This window comes from Aedes albopictus, chromosome 3 (assembly GCF_035046485.1).
Source record: "Aedes albopictus strain Foshan chromosome 3, AalbF5, whole genome shotgun sequence".
Lineage (NCBI taxonomy): Eukaryota > Metazoa > Arthropoda > Insecta > Diptera > Culicidae > Aedes > Aedes albopictus.
The window spans coordinates 63,337,290-63,360,660 of record NC_085138.1 but is presented as its reverse complement, the minus strand read 5'-3'; the positions used below and the strand labels follow the sequence as shown (position 1 = coordinate 63,360,660).

At 38.8% G+C, this 23,371-nt stretch overlaps 1 protein-coding gene across 14 annotated transcripts in view; it reads right to left on the bottom strand.

The window, feature by feature from the left end:
* The window catches only part of LOC109413694 (protein groucho), a 354,109-nt gene that overhangs the window by 8,907 nt on the left and 321,831 nt on the right, over positions 1 to 23,371 (bottom strand). For 6 of the 14 annotated variants that reach the window (XM_029871496.2, XM_062861079.1, XM_062861076.1 and 3 more), the window contains 6 exons: positions 17,788 to 17,991; positions 3,500 to 3,601; positions 3,112 to 3,168; positions 2,543 to 2,725; positions 2,239 to 2,483; positions 1,916 to 2,165 (listed from right to left, as the gene is read on the bottom strand). In XM_029871496.2, coding sequence (XP_029727356.1) covers positions 1,916 to 2,165; positions 2,239 to 2,483; positions 2,543 to 2,725; positions 3,112 to 3,168; positions 3,500 to 3,601; positions 17,788 to 17,991 — 1,041 coding nt within the window. The remainder of the gene's footprint in view (positions 1 to 1,915; positions 2,166 to 2,238; positions 2,484 to 2,542; positions 2,726 to 3,111; positions 3,169 to 3,499; positions 3,602 to 17,787; positions 17,992 to 23,371) is intronic. The other 8 variants (XM_062861077.1, XM_062861078.1, XM_062861081.1 and 5 more) reach the window with 3 other exon arrangements.

The window sequence follows — 23,371 nt, the reverse complement described above, 5'->3', positions numbered from 1 at the left end:
ATCCTCTCAGTAATTTCCGAAGGATTTCCTGAAGGAATCCCTGAAGAAATCCCCGGAGGAATCCCAGAAAAAAATCCTGAAGAAATCCCAAGAAGTATTTCTGAAGAAATCATAGAAGGAAGTACTGGAGAAAAAAATGAAGGATTTCTTGAAAATATCCTGAACAAATTTCAAGAAGAGTTCGTGGTGGAACTTCTGAAGGAATCGCTGTAGCAATTCCAGGAGAAGTGCCTGCAGGAATCCCGGAAGCAATCTCAAGAGGAGTTTATGAACGAATTTTTAAACAATTCCTAGATAAATTTCTGAAGGAGTTCCTGAAAAAAATCCTGGTGAATTTCCTGAAGGAATCTCAAGAAGAGTTCCTGGAGAAATCCTTGGAGAAATTTCTAAAATAATCCATGAAGCTCTTCCTCAAATGATCCTATATGGAATCTTCGAGTGAATCCTTTGAGTAATTCCTAGTGGAATTCTTGTAGGAATTTCTAAAGAAACCCCAAGAGGAATCCCGGAAGAAATCTCATGACGAATTCCTTAGGAAATCCCAGAATGGATTTCTAAACGAAAACCTGTAAGACATTCTGTAGGAATCCCTGGAAAAAAAATCTGAAGAAACCCATATCTGCAGTAATTTCTGAACGAATTATTAAAGGAATCCATGAATGAACGTCTAAAGAACTTTTTGTAGAAAAACATTCCTCGAAATTTTTTTTGAATAATCTCTGGTAAAATTTTCGGAAAGAATTCCTGGAAAAATTTCCTGCAGATATACTTTGTATGATTCCAGATGGAAATATTGGGACAATTTCTAGGGAACTCTTGAAGGATTATATAGATAAATGCCTGGAGAAATCTCTAAAGGAATACCTGCAGATATACCTTAAAAGAACTATGGCTATTTTTTTTGGAAATCTCTGAAGTAATTGCAGACGGAATCCTTAGAAAAGCTCTGGAACAATCACTGGCTGGAGGAAACTCTATGGGTATCCCAGGAGAAATTTCCCGAGGAATGTCTTGTGAAATCCGCAGATGAATTCTTGAAGTAATCGCAGAAGTCTTTCACTATGATGTCCTTATCTTTCCCAAGATATGAAGTCCTTATCCTTCCCAATTGGAACCGGGTTTAGCATATCACGCTTGTCATTTGGTAAAGTTCCGTTATTAGCTTGAAGTGATGCTCTTAGAGAAATTCTTAGCAAAATTTGTTATGGTTTTCGAAAAAAAAAGTTTGCTAACTACGGATAAAATCCTAAATTATTAGCATAGTTTATTTCTTGAGAATTTTTTTCTGGTTCTCTGTTTTGATAATCTTGAGTGGACTCAAACTAAAAAAAATGGGCGGCCAGGGGGACACGCCTCCTCCTGCCCCCCTGTGGCTACGTCCATGCTCTTGAACCTCTGAATGTTCCTCGTGAAATTCATTAGGATCTTCTTAAACGTCCCTGAAATCTCCTAGGATTCCTTTTAAACCCCCTGAGACCCCACTGAAGTGCCTCGGAGATTCCCTGAGACGGCCCTGACAGCCCGGAAACGAATCTGAAACCCCCTGAGATCCCCTGAAATGCCCTTAAGACTCCATGAAACCCCCTGAGATTCCCTGAAACGCACTGTCATCTTCTTTTGAACCCCTAAAATTCCCCTGAGAGCCCAATAAACGCCTCGGCTATCACCTTGAAACCCCATGAGACCCCTGCTGAAATACCCATGAAACTTCCTGAACCTAGTAAAATCTCCCGAAATCCCCTGGAATCCCTCGAAAGTCACCCAGAAACTCCCTGAATGCCTCTGAGATCCCCTAAAACGTGACTGAACATCACCAGAAACCCTCTGAAACATACCTGGAACAATGCTTAACCTCCTGAAACGTTCTGAACCCCTCTGAAATACCCACGCTCTGCTATTTAGTGCGAAAACTTACCAAGCAGTCCAGCTGGCTGACGGGACTCTTGCTGCCGGGCTGGGAGATGTCCCAAACCTTGACGCACCCCTTGCCGCCGGTGTACACGTATTTGGTTGGGTTGGAGATGGTGACGGCGCAGACGACCTCACCGTGCGAAAGCGTATTGATCTGGCGGGCGTGCCGTGGGATTCCCGGTCCCGTTAGGGCGTCGGCAGGAAATGGCACCGGCTGGGGTCCCCCCTCGCCGTTCATGTGAAACGAATAGGCGCTGCGGAAGACAGACGATGGGAAATTGAAGTTAGTTGAGCATGTTCTAGGGGCCATCGCCGTGTTGTACTCACGGTTTACCACTCGAGACTGGCAGGGGGATTCCGTTGGTCCGCAGCTGGGCGTGCGGATCGAACGGGATCGGCTGGCGACCGTAGGCATCGAGCGGAGGTCGCACGTAAGGATCCGAGGGTCGTTGATATGGTGAAGCCGGATAGCCGGCGGCCGTTGGAGGTACTGCTGCTTTGGGGACTCCCGGAGTGGAAGAGTTGGGCGTGGGAACGCGCGCTTTCGCACCAGGGGTGCCCGGTTTGTCGAGCTGAAATATTTACAGAATGCGATGAGATTCGACTCGTCTAAGCTAGGAATCCGACTTACATCTTTAGTTTTGAGGCTTGGGGTTGATCGAGATGAACTGGATCCCGATCGGGAAGGTGGTCTGTCGTTCACACCTTTTAGACTACTTGAGCCGGCTTTGTCGCTTCCGTTCAATCCAACGCTGTCTCGATCTCGGTTTTCCAGTGACGCGTGATCTCCATTTGGACGCGGAGATGGTGTTCCCTGAAAAGATCATTGAAACTTCAGTCGTGAGTGCTTGCTGTAGAATTGATAGATCTAAATGGGTTTTAGAGGATCGTGGAAAACGCAAACCAACACTGGGCGGGAAAATCTACTGGTTGATGTAGATCGATTGTGTCTATGTATAAAAAGAGTGCTACATAGATCGGTAGAGTGCATTCACACGATTAACAACAGAGCGAGCCTTTTTACAGTTGTAACAACGTGATTGATTGATATGTGATAAAGGAATGAGTGATGAAACGTATTTTAATCAACTTATAAACATTTACTTAAAAATAATCTAAAGCAAACGAAACTGAACGGAACGGAAGGTTTGTGTTTTTTTGTAGAGGGGAGTAGTAGGTGTCCTGGTAGCAAGCCCTTACCGTATCGTTGGCGACGTCCACCACTAAATCCTGCTCGCTTTTGTCGGCATCGTTGTCCTGTGAAATAATATGAGGAATTTTGTTTTGATACGGATCGAAATGAAATTTTGAAGAGAAAGTAGGAAAACTTAAAAAAATAAAAAAGGAATCTTTTACGAATTGTTGATAGCAGTTAATAGTATTCAAATTAAAGTGTTGATAAGCAACATAGCATTTATCAATGTTGGCGGCACTCAGGTGCTCGCTCTGTTGGTCGTTAGTATGGCTTATCAAAGGTTTCCCGCCCAAATGTCTTCGGGTTGAGTATTAAAGATCTAAGCGATCCATTACGCAAAGAAATATCGGAAGAAAGGAATAGATGATAGTGTAACATCAATAGAAGACTTACGTGGTTTAGTTTTTCCTCTTTCCGTCGCTTGGCTTCGCTATCCAGGTCTAGGGGAGATCGGGGTCGGTACTTTTCACGATCGGCAGGAGATACTGAGTTGCGCTGAAAATAAATTAAAAATGTTAAATTGGAATTATTTAGTGATGAATTGAGCGAGATGGATCTACATATGTGGGCATTAGCATCAAAAAAAAAATAGCTTGATACTACTTTGTCATTTCCATCAAAATTCCTTGAGTACTCCAAGAAGATATGTATCACAAAGTTCAGATAGAAATTCGTTCAGGAATCCAATAAAAATCTTTAAATCCGCCATTTAAATTTTTCAATTTTGAAATTTTTATTGCTTTTAAAATTTTATACATTTTATGTTTTTTTTCTGAGTCAATGGGATTTATTTATGATTTGTAGATATTTATTTTGATACCTAAAATCAATTTGAAACGGATTTTTCGATATCCTTTAGACAGCTCAAATCAGTACGAAATGCAACTAGGAGTGATTCAACAAACCGCTCCCATACAAACTTCAAAATGAAAAATGAATAACTGGATCTGTTTTGATAAATATTTTAAGGAATGCTTGGAAGAGCGGTTAGGGAAAATCTTAAGACGAATCGATGCCGAAATATCAAGAGCCACTTCTGGCAAAAAGTCCGTTTTAGTTCAATGATACATATTGCCCATTTTACTGGCATATTATCAGGTTTGCTGGTATGTCTGAAACATACTGGAAAAACTTGTAATTAGAAGCGGTTAAAGCGCCGGTCTAGCGAATACGGAGTCGTGGGTTCGAATCCCACCAGAACGCGATTTTTTTTCACAAATTTCATCTCTCAATTTGTCAATTAGCAACATTTCGTGCCTTCTAATTACAAGTTTTTCCAGTCCGTTTTAGTTCTTTCAAAAATAGTAACAGATTTTATTTTGTTAAAAAACAGGCTTTCAGATCCTGTGAAACAAACGTTTATGATGATACTCATCTTTCTAGATTTTTCTCTGTAGTAAAACCCCTGTAGGAGTTCTGCCAAACGACCATATTTTCTGTGATTTTTACTCTCGTAGTTCAAAGAAATTTGGTATGCCAAAAAATGTACAAGAAAACTTCCACCTCTTCTAGGAGATCTTCAAGAACTTCTGTAATATTTTCATTAATTCTTCCAGATTTTTTTAAAAGAATTTTGAAGGTTTTGTCATTTCAAGAAGTTGTTACGTAGCAGCGACCTATAAGATATCCAGAAAGAAATTCTCCCAAATTCCTGAGAAAGATTCCCCTAACGTCTTGAGATGGATTTCGCAGAATTCTCAAAAGGATTTCCCTAGAATTCTAAAAGGGATTTCATCCACAAACATGAGAGGAAATACTACTGAATTTCGAAACAGATTATCCCAGAATTCTGAGAAAGATGCCATAGAGATTTTCGTAGAATACTAGTTGAAAGTTTTGAAGGTTTGTAGAACCCTCCAGAATGCTGAGAATGATTATTCTAGAATCTTGAGAGAAATTACCCCAGAGTAATTAGAGGGATTGTGAGATGGATTTCCCCGGACACCTCACTCCCTCCACACTAAGAGATATTTTCACAGAATCCCAAAATCCGGAGAGTGATTCCTTCAGAATCCTGACAGGGATTGTCATAGTGAAGATTTCCTCATAATTAGAGGAGGCATTCTTCCAGAATCTTGACAGGAATCACACATAACCCAGAAAATATGATTCTCACAGAAAAGATTCTCAAAAAACCCATAGATGGATTCCCTAGAATTTCGAGGGAGATTCACACAGAATACTGAAAGAGATTTTTGCAGAATTCTAATAGAAATTCTTAAGGACTCTCCTAGAAACCTGTGTGGGATTCATCCAGAATCCTGCGAGAGGTTTCCCTAGAATTTCATGAGGAATTTTTCCAGAATCGTCCAGAATTTTCCCAGAATCGTGGGATGGATTCTAAGATGCATTTTCCCAGAATTCTCGGACGAAATCCCAGAAGAGACTCCACCCAGAATTCCGGACATTTAAGCTTAAAAATGTGATTCCAAGCTTTTATTAACGTATTTTACAAGATAAAAAAAATGTCGGCAATGTTTTTGGGTTGTTTTCATACATAAGGACTGTTCAATTTATAAAACGGACAACTTATCATTGTGTGAGTGTGATGAAGCGCGGTAGTTAGTGAGTTGTTCTGGTCGTGATTCGATGAAGTTTTTCGACGTGCAAAACTCCCTCATGCTATAATTTTCTTCGCGATCGTGGCACACATCAACACTGCCGTTCTAGTTTTGCCAAATTTCAACCGATGTTTGCTGCTCGCCGCTGGTAAACGGAATTTTATTGTCGTGCAAAAGTACAACTGTTGCCCTCCATATCGATTCACATTGTTGTTGGTCCATTGCTACTGCGCTCACGTCTTCCATCCACTCACTTGGATGAGCTACAACAGGCAAACTCGTGCCGCTGCTATGGGTAAAGACGGTAAGGAGAAACCCACACTAGCTCTGCCTTTAGGTTCGAGTGGTGAGAACCAAAACAAAAAACGCTCACGAGATGATCTGGATCAGACGGATGATCAGGTAGAGGGTTTTGACGTTCTGCTCATGCGTATGAAGGAACTGATCGCAGAGGGAAATGCGCGGATTGAGCAGAAAATTGACGCCAATAATACTGCTCTCGTCAATGAAATCACTTCTTTGAGGATGGAAGTACATCAACTAAAAGCAGATTGTGCTCGGGACTTCAAGCAGGTTTGTGAGGTCCAAACAAAAACGGAAATGGATGTGCGGAAGAATAGAGATGCTATCAACAGACTGGCTAAATCGGACGACCTAATCCTCACCGGTGTTCCTTACAGTGCCACGGAGAACACCAAAACTATCGTGAAGCTACTTTCTGCTGCTATTGGTTACTGTGAATCTGATTGCCCTTCAGTGTATACCAAACGGCTGGCTCGTGCTCCAATCGCAGCCGGTGCGTCACCGCCAATATTGCTACAGTTTGCTTTTCGTGCCTCCCGAGATGACTTCTTCTTTCGCTACCTATCGAAGAAAAGCTTGAATCTGAACCAGCTTGGATTTGATGTCGATAAAAGGGTGTATTTGAACGAGAACCTCACCGAGTCGGCGCGCAACATCAAAGGAATCGCGTTGAAGTTGAAGACTGGCGGCCGGATAAAGAACGTCTACTCCAAGGATGGTACTATCTATGTCAAACCGAATGATGGTGCTGCTGCTCAACCGATCTTTGAAGTTGGACAACTGACCGAGTATGGATACAGTCCAAAATAACCTTTCCTAGCAATTTCTTTTCCTACCTATTACGATCCATGATTCCTATCATCAATACATCCTATGATTCTTCCCCTCCTAGAAGTCAATAGCATAAACCTTTCCTACGGACGTTTTTTATTTTTCCTACCAAGCATTTTCCATGACTCCTTTCCCATTACTTTTCCATGACTCCTGCCTTCCTAAAAGTTAACTGCTGCTGTCACTGTTGCTGTTGGGAACTGCTGCTGTTGTTGAATTCGCTGCTGCTGGAGTTTTCCGTTGGAGTCTACTGCTGTCGGTTGCTGCGGTTTTTTGATGCTGCTGGTGTCATGATGTTGCCAATGATAATGCTACATTGTATCGAATAGCTTATAAACTTGTTTCATTGTATTCACGACCTATTGCCACTTTCTTAGTTAAATTTAATGGATTACTTGGAGTTTGTGTTTAGTTCGTTTGTTGATTTGTTGCTCTTTTCGTTCACAATTTCTGCTCACCTCAGTTGGCTCTTTCATTCACGATTGGACTTGTTGCTCGCCGATGATGCCGGATAGTCAATCAAGAAATGATGCACGTACAAATATAGGTATTACCGATATTCCACGAGTTGTCATGAATGTTGCTCTGCCCGACGATCTTATCAATTTATGTCACATTAATGCTCAAAGTTTGTGCGCTCGTCAACTAGAGAAACTTGATGAATTCAAATACTGTTTCGTCAACAGTAAATTAGATATTATTTGCATTTCAGAAACATGGCTGCAAGACAACATTCCTGACACTACCGTTGATGTCGAGGGTTATGCGATTCTGAGGAACGATCGAAGCTATAGCCGTGGTGGAGGTGTTTGTATCTACTACAGAAAAGGAATTAGTTGCAAACAAATTGCTGCTTCCGCGCCGGTGTTAGGCTTGGAAGATTCTAACCGTACTGAATATTTATTTGCTGAAATGTGTATCAACCAAGTTAAGTTTTTGTTGGGTGTAGTTTATTGTCCTCCAGGGGTTGATTGCTCACATGTACTAGAACAAAAATTTTCAGAATTATCTCTAAATTATTCTAATATGGTTCTAACAGGAGACTTTAATACCAATCTGATGAAGAGTTGCTCTCAAACAGTGCGCTTTACTGATGCTTTGGCCAATTACGGTATACATTGTGTTAACAACGAGCCTACTCATTTTTATAATGGGGGAAGTTCCCTGATTGATTTGATGTTAACAAACAGTTCTAATTTTATCCTTAATTTCAATCAAGTGTCAGCTCCAGTGTTCTCACAGCATGATATTATTTTTGCATCGCTTAACATAACTCGTACTCAATCGGAGCAATCGAAATCGTTCAGAGATTACAATCGGATTGATTATGCTCGTCTCAGAAACGCATTAGAGTTTCTTGATTGGTCGTTGCTTTATAGTATCAATGACTCTGATTTGGCACTTGATCTTTTCAATAATAAAATCAACGAACTTTACGATAATTTTGTTCCATTGCGCTTGCATAGACCAAGAGCAAATGCACCATGGATGACCAATGATATTGTAAAAGCTATGTTAGAAAGGGACGTAGCATATCGACAATGGATTCGCAGTAAAAACACAGCTGACCGAAATGAGTACAAGAGGTTGCGTAATAGAGTCACTTGCGTGATCTGTAAGGCTAAATCTGATTATCTCTCAACAAACTTAGAGTCATCACTGTCTAGCAAAGAATTGTGGAAGAAATTAAAAAAATTAAATGTTACAAATTCAAAAAGCGATGCAGAATTCTGTAATACTAGCGATGAAATGAATAATTACTTTGGCGGTAACTTTACTCGTGAATCAGAATTCCATTCAATACCACCGCTTAACGCATATGGTTTCAAATTCATTGCGTGTAGTGAGTTGGAAGTTTCATCAGCAATTTTCGCTGTTTCTTCAAACGCTGTTGGTTTAGATGGCGTGTCTCTAAGGTTTATTAAGATTATTTTACCTTATGTTATTACTCCAATTACCCACCTTTTTAACTTATTCATTACTACAGCCAAATTTCCTAGAGCGTGGAAAACTGCCAAGGTCTTACCAATTCGCAAAAAGGCGTCTGGAAATAGTTTGGATAACCTTCGACCGATCAGTATCCTATGCTCTCTTTCGAAAGCATTCGAAAAGATTTTGAAAGTTCAAATCCAAGATTATGTGAAACGATACGATCTTCTCAGTCCTTACCAGTCTGGATTTAGATCAGGGCGCAGTACAACATCCGCCTTACTAAAAGTACACGATGATATACATCAAACTATTGATAAGAAAGGTGTAGCATTTTTGCTTCTGATCGACTTCTCTAAAGCCTTCGACAGGGTCCCACATGTTAAACTTCTAAAAAAGCTCTCAACACAGTTCAATTTTCACCGGAATGCAGTAGAGTTGATAAAATCCTACTTGAACCAACGCATGCAAGTGGTGGAAGCAAATGATAATCTTTCGAAACCAATCTCTATTTTATCAGGTGTACCTCAGGGTTCAGTTTTAGGCCCCCTGCTGTTCTCTCTATTTATAAATGACCTTCCAACTGTGTTGAAATCATGCTTAATACATATGTTTGCTGATGACGTACAGCTTTACCTTTGTACTACAAGTAATGACCTTGGAAACACAGCGCTGTTGATAAATTCAGACCTCAAACGTGTTCAACAATGGTCCGAACATAATCTTCTACCCGTAAATTCTTCTAAAACAAAGGCTATGTTTATCTCTAGATTACAAACACGTCCATCTCTACCTGTTTTACTTATTAATGATGAAATTATCGAATATGTAGATAGAGCTACAAACTTAGGAATTATATTTCAAAATAATCTTGAATGGAACTTTCAAGTTAATTCACAATGCGGGAAAATATATGCTGGTCTTCGCCACTTGAAACTTACTGCTTCAATGCTTCCGGTTACTACCAAGTTAAAGTTGTTCAAGTCGCTAATATTACCTCATTTCGCATATGGTCTGGAATTGATTTTAAATGTTACTGTTGCTAGTTATAATCGCCTTAGAGTTGCTTTGAACCACTGCGTACGATGGATTTATAATCTCAATAGATATGCAAGTGTAACGCATCTACAGCGCCATCTTTTAGGCTGCTCTTTTTATAACTATTTTAAACTACGCTGCTATACTTCTTTGTTTAGAATAATTCATCATGGACCTCAATACCTAGCTGATAAGCTACAACCTTTTAGGAGCAATCGTGTAAGACATTATGTTCTATTGCATCACAACTCGTCACACTATGGCAATACCTTTTTTGTACGTGCCATCATTCTATGGAATCAGCTTCCTAACGAAATTAAAGTTTTGCGAGCTGCAGCAAGTTTTCGTCGTGAGTGTTTGAGCTGGCTCAATGAGGGGAATTGAAGTGAACGAGGCAACTAATCAACAAAGTAGAGTATAGTTTAAATTTGTTTTTTTTTTAAATATATATATACATTGAAATGAATTAGCTTGAGTATATGAAAGTGGTTGAACAACATTAAGATACCGATTGTAGTAATTTTATAAGGGTGAACCCTTACGCTACAAGTATTTGGCAAATAAATAAATAAAATAAATAAATAAACTTTACAAGGCTATAAAAAGAAGACGTGTAGTTCAAATTTAACCACCCTTGCTTCGTAGCTCAGTACATCATCTCTCATTATAGTAATAATTTTTGAATCGAATAAAAATAGTTTTATTTTATAGAAAATCGGCCAGGTGTTAAATGAGGTGAATTTTTCGATTGCTGATAATTGAAAATATTTATAAAATTACTGTTCACATATGGTATATTGTTTTTAATACCAAAAAAGTATGTGCCATGCTGCAGCAGCATGAGTAATGAACATTCTGGCAAAATTTAAACTCAATTGGAAAATTAAGTGTTGAGATATTAAAGTCTCAAGTGAGATTCGATTTTTTGAATAAAATTCAATTGTAAAGCAAAAAGGGCATGAAAATATTAAATAATCAATTTTTTTATGCATCCAGTCGAAAGTGGGAATAATGTGGTTTTAAATGCAGAAAACTGCATCTTAATAGCATTGCTGGTTTGGTTACTGTGCGCCATTACAGACACAGTAATCAAAACAGTTTCGTTCTTTGAAGATTCTTCCAAATAACAATGCCACCGAATGCAAATTTTGCATAACAATGATGTTGGAAATAAAAAATTTGCATCCGATTATTATTAAATAAGGTGTACAATAACATAGAACGAACTTTGTTGAAAGTATGTAATAACAAGATTCGCTAGAGTCAAAAATCTGCATCAACGGAGCAAAAAGTATGAAATTTTTTAATATGACCATCTTTATGGATTAAATTTTTGGTGAAAAATGCAATTAAAAGTAAATTTTTCTTCTGTATCATTCAGAGAGCAATATTCTACTACTCTGGGCAAATTTTTAGCCGAATCCGTGATGCTATTGCAACACAGGACTTAAATGAACATTTTTTCGATAATTTCTATGAAAACAAGGCAACTCACTATATCAAGTTGGAGACTGTTTGGTGCATTATTACTGATCAACTATTGAGCTTTACCTTTAGTAGAATAGTATAAGCTTCCAATTCATTAAAAACTTCATGCAAACGTGCATGTTAAGTATGTGGAAAGTTATGTCGAATTTTGAGAAATGGGTTTTTATTGATGTTTTACGAAAATCGCTTCAGTTACACAATAAAGAACATTTTGCTCAATGTTATATTTTTCCTACATTTGAGAATAGCTATAGAAAGTTATGCAAAAAACTGATAACGATTTAATTGAAAAATAAAAAAGATATCGCACAAGCAAGCTGTCTGTTTTATAAATTGAACAGTCCTTAGTTTCTGTCTTAGCCCTGTAATACCCAACCGCGCCTTAAGACAGGGTATAGTTTGAGCATTTTTCTTTCCAGGGCAATCAAAACTTTTATATTTTTAAAATAGTTTTATTGTGTCTTTAAAAGCGTATTTACATTAGGGCAATTCACTTAACAGCGTAAACTGATTAAACGTCGCGATCATCAAGGCAATCTTTGATTATTTCATTCGAAAATTCATAAAACATTTCAAATAAGCAGAAAATCATGGCTTACGCAGCATTGATTGATGTTCAAAATCTAATATTTTTAAAATTCTAAAGGAAGTACTCCAAAAGTCTTGTCTAGAGCATAGGTTCCCAAACTTTTCGGGTGCGCGACCCCCCTTTGCCAACAGACGTATTTCTCGTGACCCACCATAGAAATTCCCTCATTTGTTGTCTGTTACAATAAACTATTCAACTGTCCCTCGCGACCCCCTGGATGAAAGCCGGCGACCCCCCTGAGGGGTCGCGACCCACAGTTTGGAAAACTATGATCTAGAGCATTTGTATCCTATTTTGACTTTTTCTAGAAAAATAAATGGGTTTGGTGATGACAAAAAAATACTTAATAAGACCGGAACAAATCACGTTTTCTTCTTTTGTCACTTTGGGGATGATAAATAATAAATGTATTTTATGAAAATTTACACAAACAATAGGCAAAATCGTCAAACTCATCGGATTTGTTAAGAAATTTTCTCAATGACTCTAATTTCACTTTATTTTTTTAAATTTCTTTAATAATTTATTTGTTTCCCCTCTCAAATTGTCGAATTCCGACAAAAATTTTCCGAGCGGGGGTATGACATAAGAGAAAATCGAAATTTGTGTCAGCCTATCCTTATAAAAAAAAACAGAAAAATAATCATATAACTATCTGGAATTTTTGGCTTTCAATCTGACAAATTGCGTTGATTTGTTTTCCATCATCACGTTTCGGTTCGACTGGGTCCAACACAAATCCACACTAGAGGTAATAATCTGCACCGGCCGGCTGATAGTAGGTAGTATGCGTACCAGCTTGGGAATTCCCAAACCGAACATGAACGAATGGCTCAAAAGAGTACCAGACGGCGTGACCCTTTACAATCAGACTGTTCAAAAATTTGCATAATTTGTGTGACCTGTTGATTTGTGTATCGAGCCCTGAAGATGGTCCAATAGCCACACCGAAACGTCGGCGATGATGAAAAAATAATCAACGAAATTTGACTGAAAGTCAAAAATTCCAGATATCCAGATGAATCACATAACACATCGTTATCTTATCACAACTATCGATTATACATTACGAGAAGTCAAGTGCTTAACAAACCAAATGCTTCAAATAGTGTCTAAGCATTAAATCGTGTTTATTTAGTATAGTACTGGTGACAATATTTGAATGAACTCCTGGAATAATTGACTGATGAAAGTTTGAAGAATACTGGGCAGAACTCCAGAATCACGACAATTCTATTCTCTACTCGAAACATTGAAATTCTTTATAAGTTTTTATAAAACATCTGGAATCAGTGCTAAAAAAATGAGCATTAGTAGCCCAAAACACGAAACAAATATAAAACCTTTGACTCGATATTTTTTTTTGTATTTAGCATCAACATCTAGCCATCTTTATTTTACTAACTTTTGAAAGGGGCATATGAAAGAAACCTAATTTTCTTTCTATTTCAAAAAACTATAACTCGACAACGGTATGTTGGACTAAAATGATGTCTTCGAAGATGCTTGAGGATATTTTAAGGAAAAAAAAATACACTAAGAGCAATATTTATCACGGATTTATGTTAGCTGTCATATATTTTAAATTTTCTATAAACCTTACCTTTCAATTTTTTTTTTAAATTTTCTGTAGAAAGCTGACTTCAAGCCTCGAAATTTGCCAAGCTGCCCCGTAAAGTCATTTGCTCAAACCAAGCGAAAGGAATCGAATATTTGAGAATATTGATATCAAAAATTTATTCTGAATACGTACAAGGTTCCAATGAAAAAAAAAATATGCGTGATTTTCTCCAACATCCAATGCAATCCAGTTAACGTTGCAGCAAATAAAAAAAAAATAGAAAAATGTATTGGAACTTGTACACTAAAACCCCAACTTACGCGCACTTTATTTGCGCCAAACTCAATTTACGCCCCCCCCCTCATTTACGCACTAATTTCCAAATAGCGCACCCCCCAATTTACTCTTCTTGTGCATAAATTGGGGTTCTAGGTATTCGGAAACAACTAACATGTGATGCATATGTATAATGGAAATTTGAAGTTGTTTCTCAAATTATTCGTCACAAAGAGCATTACCACCAGCAGTGTTGCAAACTTTGGTGGTTCCCAATCTTGAGTGACGGCCCACGCGAATTTCTCAAAAGCCGAAAGTTTTAGGAGAGTGAGATTGTTTTTGGACTCTGCGTCTCAAGGAGTATGTACATTACATGTATTACAATAAAATGGTGTTGCACAGATCAGTAGTTCCCAAGCATAGGCCACGGACCATGCTAATTTCTCAAGTACCGAACGTGAGATTAGAAAGTGAAAAAGGTTTTCAGATTCTTCGTCTCAAGAAGCATTTATCACAGTATAATGGCGTTGCAATGTTCAGTGGTTCCTAAGATGGGGTCACGGGTCATGCTGATTTCGCTAGAACCGAAAGTCCGAGGAGAAGGTGTGAATGTTTTCAAGATTCTGCGTTTCAAGGAGCAATCAATATGATCAATTGGTGTTGCAAAGCTCAGTAGTTTCCAAGCTGGAATCACGGGCCATGCTAATCTCGCAAGAACTGAAATTCCGAGGAGAATGTCTGAATGCTTTTTAGATTCTATGTCACAAGGAGCACTAATTGTAATAAAGCGGTGTTGTGAATCTCAGAGGTTTCCAATCTAGAGTCACGGGCCATGCCAATTTCTCAAGAATCTAGAGTGCCATGAAAAAGTTACAATATACTGGTGTTGTAAACCTAAGAAGTTTCCAATCTGGGGTCACGGGTCATGCAAATTTCTCAAGAATCTTAAGCGCGATAAGAAAGTAAAAATGTTTTTTAAGCTTATGAAAATAGTGGTTCCCAATCTAGGGTCACGTGCTATGTTAAATTCTCAAAAACCGGAAGTCCTAAGAGTCCTCTTACAATAAAGAGATATTACAAAGTTTAGTGATTCTAAAGCAGAGGTAACGGGCTATTTGGCGTATGGTAATCTAGTATGGATCGGTTCATAAGCCATTTAGACCAAATTTTGGCCACTCAGAAACCCCTCGTCCCTCTTAAGCGCCCATGAGGCTTCTTGAGACATCCCAAAAACCACTCAAACCCCTGATACGCCCCTGGAACTTCGCTTGAAACCTCCTAAGAACCCCTGAAACACCTCTGAGGACTCTTGGGATCCCTTAGAACCCCTGAAACCACCTGAGATCTCCTGAAAGTCCCAAAAATAATATCATTTCGTTCTTACACTTTCGGTTCTTGAGAAATTCGCGTCATCGGTGACCATAAATTGAAAACCACTGATATTTACAACACATCCATAATGTAGATACTTATTGAGATGATCAATCCAAAAAACATGTTCACTTCTTCCTAGTACTTTTCGTGCGAAAATATTGAGGACCTTGATCAAAGATTGGAAACCACTGAGTTTTGCAAGACAGCTATTTTGTAATCAGCGCTCCGTGAGGCATGAATTGAAAAAAAAATGATATGAACATTTTTACTACTTTCTGGCACTTTCGATGCTTCAGAAATTTCCATGGCCCGTAAAGTCATATTGGGAACCACTGGGCTATATTCCATGTTAGTTGATTCAAAGGCGTAGAATCCGAAAAAAAAAACATTTTCATTTTGTCGTCACACTTGCGGTTCTCAAGATTTCCACGTGGCCCGTGACCATAAATTGGGATTCACTGTTTTTTTTTCAACATATCTATATTAGAGATACTGATCCTTGAGATGATCAATCCGAAAAGCATTTGCACTTCTTCCTAGCACTTTCGGTTCTGGAAATTCTTTTGGCCCGTAACCTCAAATTGGGAACCACTGAGCTTTGTTATACAACTACATTGTGATAAGTGCTCCCTGAAGTATAGAATCCGAAAAACTTTTCCACTTCATCCTCACACCTTCGGTTCTTGAGAAATTCGCATTACCGTAGGTTGGGAGCCACCAAACTTAGCAAAACTGAAAAATTATTGATTTAACTAAATAACTTGTAGTTTTCTCACGGGTTAGAAACATGATAATTTCGATCTTCATAAAATAATTCTGAAACTGAAAAAACACATTCCCTCGATTTACGCACTAATTTCCAAATAACGCTCCCCGATTTAGCACTCTCCCTAAACAACGCTCTCCCCGTTGCACAGTGGTGGGCACGCTGCCGTTAACCGTTAACGCATTTCGTACGAACATTTGGTTCTATTTCCACAAAGGTTACTTAAAAGTTCACACTCCCCAAATTGTTCCCCAATTTGCAAGGAAGGTGTAACTTTCTATTGAAGTATAAAAAGTTCAATTTGATCTTTTAGTTTTCGAGCTTTTGATGAGAAATCACAATTTAGCGGTTAACGGGAACTATCCGTTAACCGTTAAATTGCGTTTGCCTCGGCCCCGGTACTTCGTCAGTTGCTCTTCCCCGAGAGCGGCTGGCACTTGACCCTCTTCTGAGCTCCATAGCTCAAATGGACCCGAATAATTGGATATCGGCGAAACGGCAACTCATAACCCAAGTAACAATCTTGATTCTTTATGGTTTTATTTGTTTTTATGATAGTTTTATCAGAACATTGCATATTCTAGTTGATCTTATCGGAGTTTCAGCTGAGCACAACTATTCTTCGTCAATATGTGGTTTTAAAAACACCTCCAAGAATACTTAAGGTTCGGTTCATAAAACCATAAACACAACAACAGTTTTATAAGGTTCTTGTAGTTATCTTCAATCATCCGTTCTTGAGCAACTGTTCTCGCATGAGAACAGTTTGGTACATGAAAAATACAAGAAAAAAACTCATGCATCAGATTTTGATTTTCATCGTCGATTCCCGTGCAGTCGGGGGGAATCAATATCAATATCAATCATCAATACAACAAAGTTGTAAGGAAGTACAACAAGTTTTAAGAGAAATTTAAAAACAACTCTCCAAGAGCTTCTTAGGATGGGCCGCTTTGTTCTTATGGCGGGTTTATGGTTGAGTTGATGTCGTTTTGCAGAGCAATTTGGTTTATGTTTAAAGAACAGGTGTTGAAGAATACTTCAAAAGCATTTTAAAATTAATTTTGTTACTTGGGAATGGACCTCCAATCGGACTGGAAAAGGAACAAGAGCCACACATCAACATCCACGTGCTCATCATTCTACCATGGACAACGTAGAAATTTACAGCAGCGCAAAGGCTGCCATAGTAGAATAAGAATAGAATACATTTAGGCGATGTACAAAAGTTTAAATGCAGCTGCCAATTGGAATCGCTCACGCAGTGCCTAAGTGGACAAAAGAGCTGTAAATTAGGTTAAGTGGTTGAAGAATAAAAAAAAAGTTCCAAATTGTAAGTGAAGAATTTGGCATAGGTTAAAATACACAATTATAAAAATTAAAAAATAAAGTTCCAATTGAACTTTTTTCATCTCAATAGAAAGGTACACCTTACTTGCAAATTGGGGAACAATGATAGTGAACTTTTAAGTGACCTTTGTGGAAATAGAACCAAATGTTCGTCCGAAATGCGTTAACGGTTAACGGAAAGCGTGCCCACCACTGTGCAAAACAAATAACATGAAAAACTGTTGTAGATACAACACGAGCAAAATTTCATTTGAATTGAAAAAGGACGAATGAGCTGAGCTGGAAATGCTCCAATATACATAATAATGAGCAATTTCTCATAGGTAGTAATTAGCTTAAGGTGTTCTATCCCCTGATCTCGGCAAGCTAGCTTCGCCCTTCCTAGTCAACCAGTGGTCGTATAAAATGTTGAATAAGATGTGGAGGCAGGATGTGTACATTTTACATCGCCTAAATGGAGGCATACATGCATAATACATGTAGCCTCCACTTTATCATCTCATGCAACATCTTATACGATTACTGGTCTGGGTTGTTGTTCACTCGGCCATTAGTGCCGAACTGACTTCCCATTCCACCCCTGATTCTAAAGAAAGAAACCGCAACGCAACTTACCATTCGTTCCTCGGCGGATGGGCCCCCGAGGGGCACTTTCAGGTCCTCTCGGTGCAGGTCGGGTGGCGCTTTCAGCAAACTCTGCGGTGCACCATGCGGAAGTCCCATCGGGCCGCCGAACGCCGTCAGCGGTCCGGCCAGGGCGCCCAGGGCCGGTATCGGTTGCGGTGGTCCTCCGGGAATTTGCTGTGCGTGAATCTGTTGCTGGGCGAGGAGAGACGGGAACGCAATCGGAAATTAATTACCATTAACTACTCCGGTATACAACAAACTATTGGCAGCTGGGGATGAATGTGGGTGTTTTGTGTGTGTATGTGTGCGTATGTGTACAGCCATGCAAATGTTTGGGGTTGCGGTGGGTGGACAGACATACCGGAAACCCGGTTGTTGCCACAGTCGGAAGCGTACAATTCGATGCAGTTGCAATGGGTGAAACGTGGGCGGGGTGATCAGCAGGCATTCGGTAGCGGATAATTATTATGTATAAATGATTTAATTGCATTGTTGTTATTATCATTATGCGCCAATGAAGTGCCACCTACATTTCAATGAAGAGTTCCTGTAGGGTGGTTGGACAAAATGCGGACTTGATTTTAGACATTCACCGGGAATCCTCGAAGAATTCTTTCGAAAATTCTTCAAGTATTTCTTCGGAAATTCTTCAAGAATTCCTTTGGAAATTTTTCGAGAACCCATGGCAGAATGATCCTATTTAGTGCCAAATTTTCTTTGAATTCAAGCATTTCCCTACTAACCTTTTTGCTGTATAAAAGCCATAATGCAGCAGAATGGTATTCAGTAGTAATCGGAAGGATCAGGACTAGGGGAGGACAACAGGAATACGCCATGAATAACAAACGGGTCGGCATAGGTATGTATGACACGTTAAATATGGATGGCAGCGATTAAACTGTTCGTTTAAATAATGACTAAAAACACTCATAATTGCAGTTATGATGACACGCACATGCATACACGGAGGAAACATATTGAGCAGCCACCGTGACAAAAGCTGTGGCCGTGCCTCTGGCCTCTGTGAGTGGGTGGTGCTGCTGTACGCGCGGGTGGGATTTGGTCGCGGTTTTCCACGGTCATGATCTGATTGAACGGACGAAGGGGTGGCTGCCAGCTAGGCAAGCGGTCGATTGATTGATGATGAGAATGACAGCGAGACACTTATTCATTTAATGTTTTTTTTTTTGTCTGCTTGGGGGTGTGGAACCGGGACGGGAAAGGTTCGTAGGCCGTAACTGCCTGCTAGGGGGTGCGCTGACGGCGGCGATCTATTTATGGCGCGATTTTTCACGGGCTCAATATTGGATAATGAATGGAATGTATTCATATGCGGTTGGATTGGGGATTGAACATTGTTGAAATCATATTTTCAATGGTTGGTATTTTCGTTTTAATGGGAATGCTTTTTCGATAGAGGCTGGTTATTAGCCATGATATTGTTATGCTTAATGAACTGCATGCACACATGGCTGGCAGTGAGCCGTTAAGTGGTGGGTAAACATAAACAGTCAATATTTGAATAGGTTTTAGCAGCAATAAATGTTGTTGGTAAAACACTTTATTGATAAAGAAGTTAATCCGCCATAAGCGTAGTTTATCTATCCATGCCGAATTCACGTATGTATGCTTCATTAGTTGTCATCAGAATAGTCTAATTTCTATTGCTTCTACTTACAAACTTCAGAATTGCTTAAAATTCAAAGCACTGGGTAGTGATGGTTTCAGAGCTATGTATTCACCCTTTTCCTGAGAAAATATGTTTAATGGTTCGGGTCAATTTTTCAATTCATTATTTGGAAAATAATTGTTGATTTCTGAAATGAACTTTGCCTCACGTTTTTGCCAGTCCATTTCTAGAGTTCCGTCAAACGAAGCAAGCTGAAAATGTAGCTCAATGTGCTCCTTTTAGTGAGAATAATAGAATAGAAATAATAGAATCTATTATCTATTAGCTTTCAGCTGCTTTTACCGAACTTTGCTAAAAATCCAGGAAAATAGAGGCACAGACAAACAGACGTAACACTTTTCAAAACGGCTTGGCACATGCATTTAACGATCAATTTAAATTTCATTTCATTTGCGCGATCCTTCCACCAGATGCGCTAGTGCTCGATCGCTTTGACGTTTGCCAGTGTACAGTACACGTTGCTGAATGATGCAAATGAAAATTACAGGCGATTTGTGTAGTGGTGTGCGTGTTAGACACACGATAAATCGAAATCCATCATGGCCGACTTATCTCGCGCGGTTCTACCAACAGGTGGCAGTATGCTCATGAAAAAGACATCGGGCAAAAGCTTTTGATGAATTTCCTCTAAGAGTTACATCTGTTTGTCTGTGATAGAGGTATTAAATAAATTTATTATTGACGCCATCGAAAAAAAGTTTAAGTTCTTTTAAGTAAACTTGGAAAAGTGTTTTGGGTGTATCTCCGTTATCTTTCATTCAATTTTTTTCTCCTCTGTCGCAAGCTTGAATTTATTTGTTTGAAAACGTCCCAACTCTAAGTTTAGTTTACATACGAATATTTTCGAAAAAAAAATCGCTCAAAACATGTTTAAAGTTTGTATGATTTATTATCTTTTGAGAGAGACCTAGACTTATGAAATCGAACGCGAAAAGGCGGGAATTTCGGGAGTGTACATAGAAAAATTTCGTCTTCAGCAGGATATCAAGGACACTCAAGGTGGTACTAGCGAGCCTTAAATTGTTTCATGAGACTACATAAAATATTTTCGTGGGGAAAATATTCTTTAGCATATAAAAAGCCACGAAATTTTCCATGCGATATTGCCAAGTGATCCATCTATAACTTTTCAATATTCCATAGAAGCATTCCAGAAAACCATAAAGCGTCATTTGAATTCATAAAAAAATCTTCTCCCTTCTTTTCGTAAAATTTTGCAAAAAGTATTTTCAAAATATCAGAAACCATGGCATGAAATGTTTGAAACTATCCATAGAATGATCCAATAAAATAGGAAACGTCCTTAAAAAATAGAAAGTCATCCATAGTAAATAAGAAAACATTTCATAGAAAATATGAAAAAGATTCATAAAATATGAAAAATAATCCATACAATTTTGGAAACGATCCATATGTTTTTAGTGATCCACTTAATGAGAGAAATGACCCACAAATATATGGATCCAATATAACCATGGACGACTTTTTAGTAAAATTTATACTGTAAGTTAACTCTTATGGAAATTCCCGGTGGAAATCATAAAGTAATCAGTAGAGCTATTGAGAAAATTCCGAGTAGTTCCCGGAGGAACTACTGGAAGACTTTCTGGCGAAAATTTAAGGGACACCCGATTAGTACTCCTAAATTGATTCCCAGCGTAACTTCTAGAAACATTATCAATGGAACTCCTAGAGGAATTCCTGATGAAACTCCTACAGTAATTACCGATGGAACTTCGAAAAGAAAATAGGGAAATTCTCTTGGGACGCTTTGAGGTATTCCAGATAGAACTCCTGTAGCAATTCTTAGTGGAACTCCTAAAGGAATTCCCGGTCAAACTCTTAGTGAAATTCTCGGTGGATCTCCTAGAGAACTTCCCAATAAATACCTCAGAAAGTATTCCTCAAGAAATGAATTTTCCCAAGAGTGGCTGCTGAGATTCCTCCAAAACCATCTGCTGCGGTATTTTCAAGAGTTCGTCCAGGAGTTTCTTCAAGGGTTCATACAAGAATTCCGCTTCAAATATTCTTGCCGGAAGTTCTCAAATTACGTTTGAGGGGATTCTCCCAGCATTACTTGCTGTTACATATTTCTCCATGTGTTTCTGTAGAAATTCATGTAGGAAAGTGGAACCATCTCGGCAGGGCTCTTTTCGGTTGTAACTCAGCTAATTTTGAACCAATTGACACAATTTTTGGAGATACGTATAGTATCTAGCCTAGCCGTTATCAAAATTTCAAATGAGTTGGTTTGCAATTGACTAAGTTATAGCGAAAAATGCCCAAAATACCGGCTACTGCCCAAGTAGTTCGCTACTTGATACCGCTTCTGATTCGTATGCAGAAGGTCATGGGTTCAATTCCTGGCCCGTCCCTTTCATCCTACTTTGTATCTTTCTATCCACTTTCTCTCTCTCTTCTCTACATATACAACTCATGTATATTCAAATGTTCATAGCCGTTGCTAGAACCAGAAACGAATTGAAAAAAAAGTCGTTTCCCTCCCTTTCAACTTCCACTCACAGCACAGTGTATATATAACGCCTACAAGTTATGCAACCAAAGCGTGCTGTGCCGCTTGATCTTATTCACCTTATTCACCACACAATCTATCACCTTACGAACATTATAAATAACCCCTATCCATGGATCGCATCACCGACCCAACGTTGACTCCCAGATCTCCCATCCTTTCCGTCTAACAAATACCCCCAGTCCGTGCTGGTTGTGGGGATGCAGAGGTGCTCTCGGTCTTTATTAGCAACATCCAGCACACTCTAACATTCCTTTCCCTTCCCAACTGACTATAAGGACGTGGCCGGCGCCGTTATTTATCCAAAATGCATGAGCTGCTAAAATTGCACTTTGAGAATAAGTGGAGTGTCCCAGCCCTTATTTATTTGGATCTCAGTGCAATTGGTACTAGCTCAGATCAATCACGGAGGAGCAACCATTGACATGTATAGTCAGATTTGATCGTTGATCGTTGATCGAATCCTTTCGGAAATCGATCCAATGGTTTATTTAAGGAATTTTCTTTATAAATTCTTACAAAGAACTCTGGTTGGAATTTACAAGCATTTCTAGATAGTATTTCTGTAATTATTGCTCTTGGGAGCTTTCCAGCAACTTCTGGATGATTTCCAGTAGGAATTGCATAAGAAATCCCAGCAAGACTTCCTGGAGGATTTTGACCACGAGTTTCTTGAATTGTATAGCCAACGAAAATTTTCAAAAGAATTCCAGAAGAAATATCTAGATGAATTTCTGGAGGAATGCATGGAAAATTACGGCAGGAATTGCTGAATGTATTTTATCAAGAATGTTTGAAGGAATCTCTGCAAGATTTTCTAATGGTTATCTCTGAGGAATTTGTGGATGTATCCCAAAAGGAACTCCTGCAGGAATTCGTGGGAATTCTCTGGCGAACATGAAGATTTCTGGAGGGATTGTTGGAATTTTTTTTTATTGAAAGCACAGAAAGAACTTTTGCAGAAATCCCAGCAGGCATTCTCAGAATATACACTTGAATATACACTTGGAGGAATCCATGGAGAAACGCCTTGAAGAGTCACAAGAAGAATTTCTGGAGAAATCCCTACAGTCATTTCTGCAGCAATTCTTGAAGAAATCTCTGAACTAACCACAGAAGAAATTTCTGATAAAACTTCAAGTGAACCAGCAGAATTCTTGCTAGAATTCCTCAGGTTTTTTTTATTCGTGAATTCAGCAGAATGTATGCTGAGCTTTGTTGAGCATTTCCAGTTGGAATTTTCTCAATAATACAAATTTCTGGAGGAGTCAGCAAGTGCCATAACTTTCTCAATTTTCAACCGATTTTCAATCTTTTTTTATGAATTTCTCACAAATTAAATTTCGAAT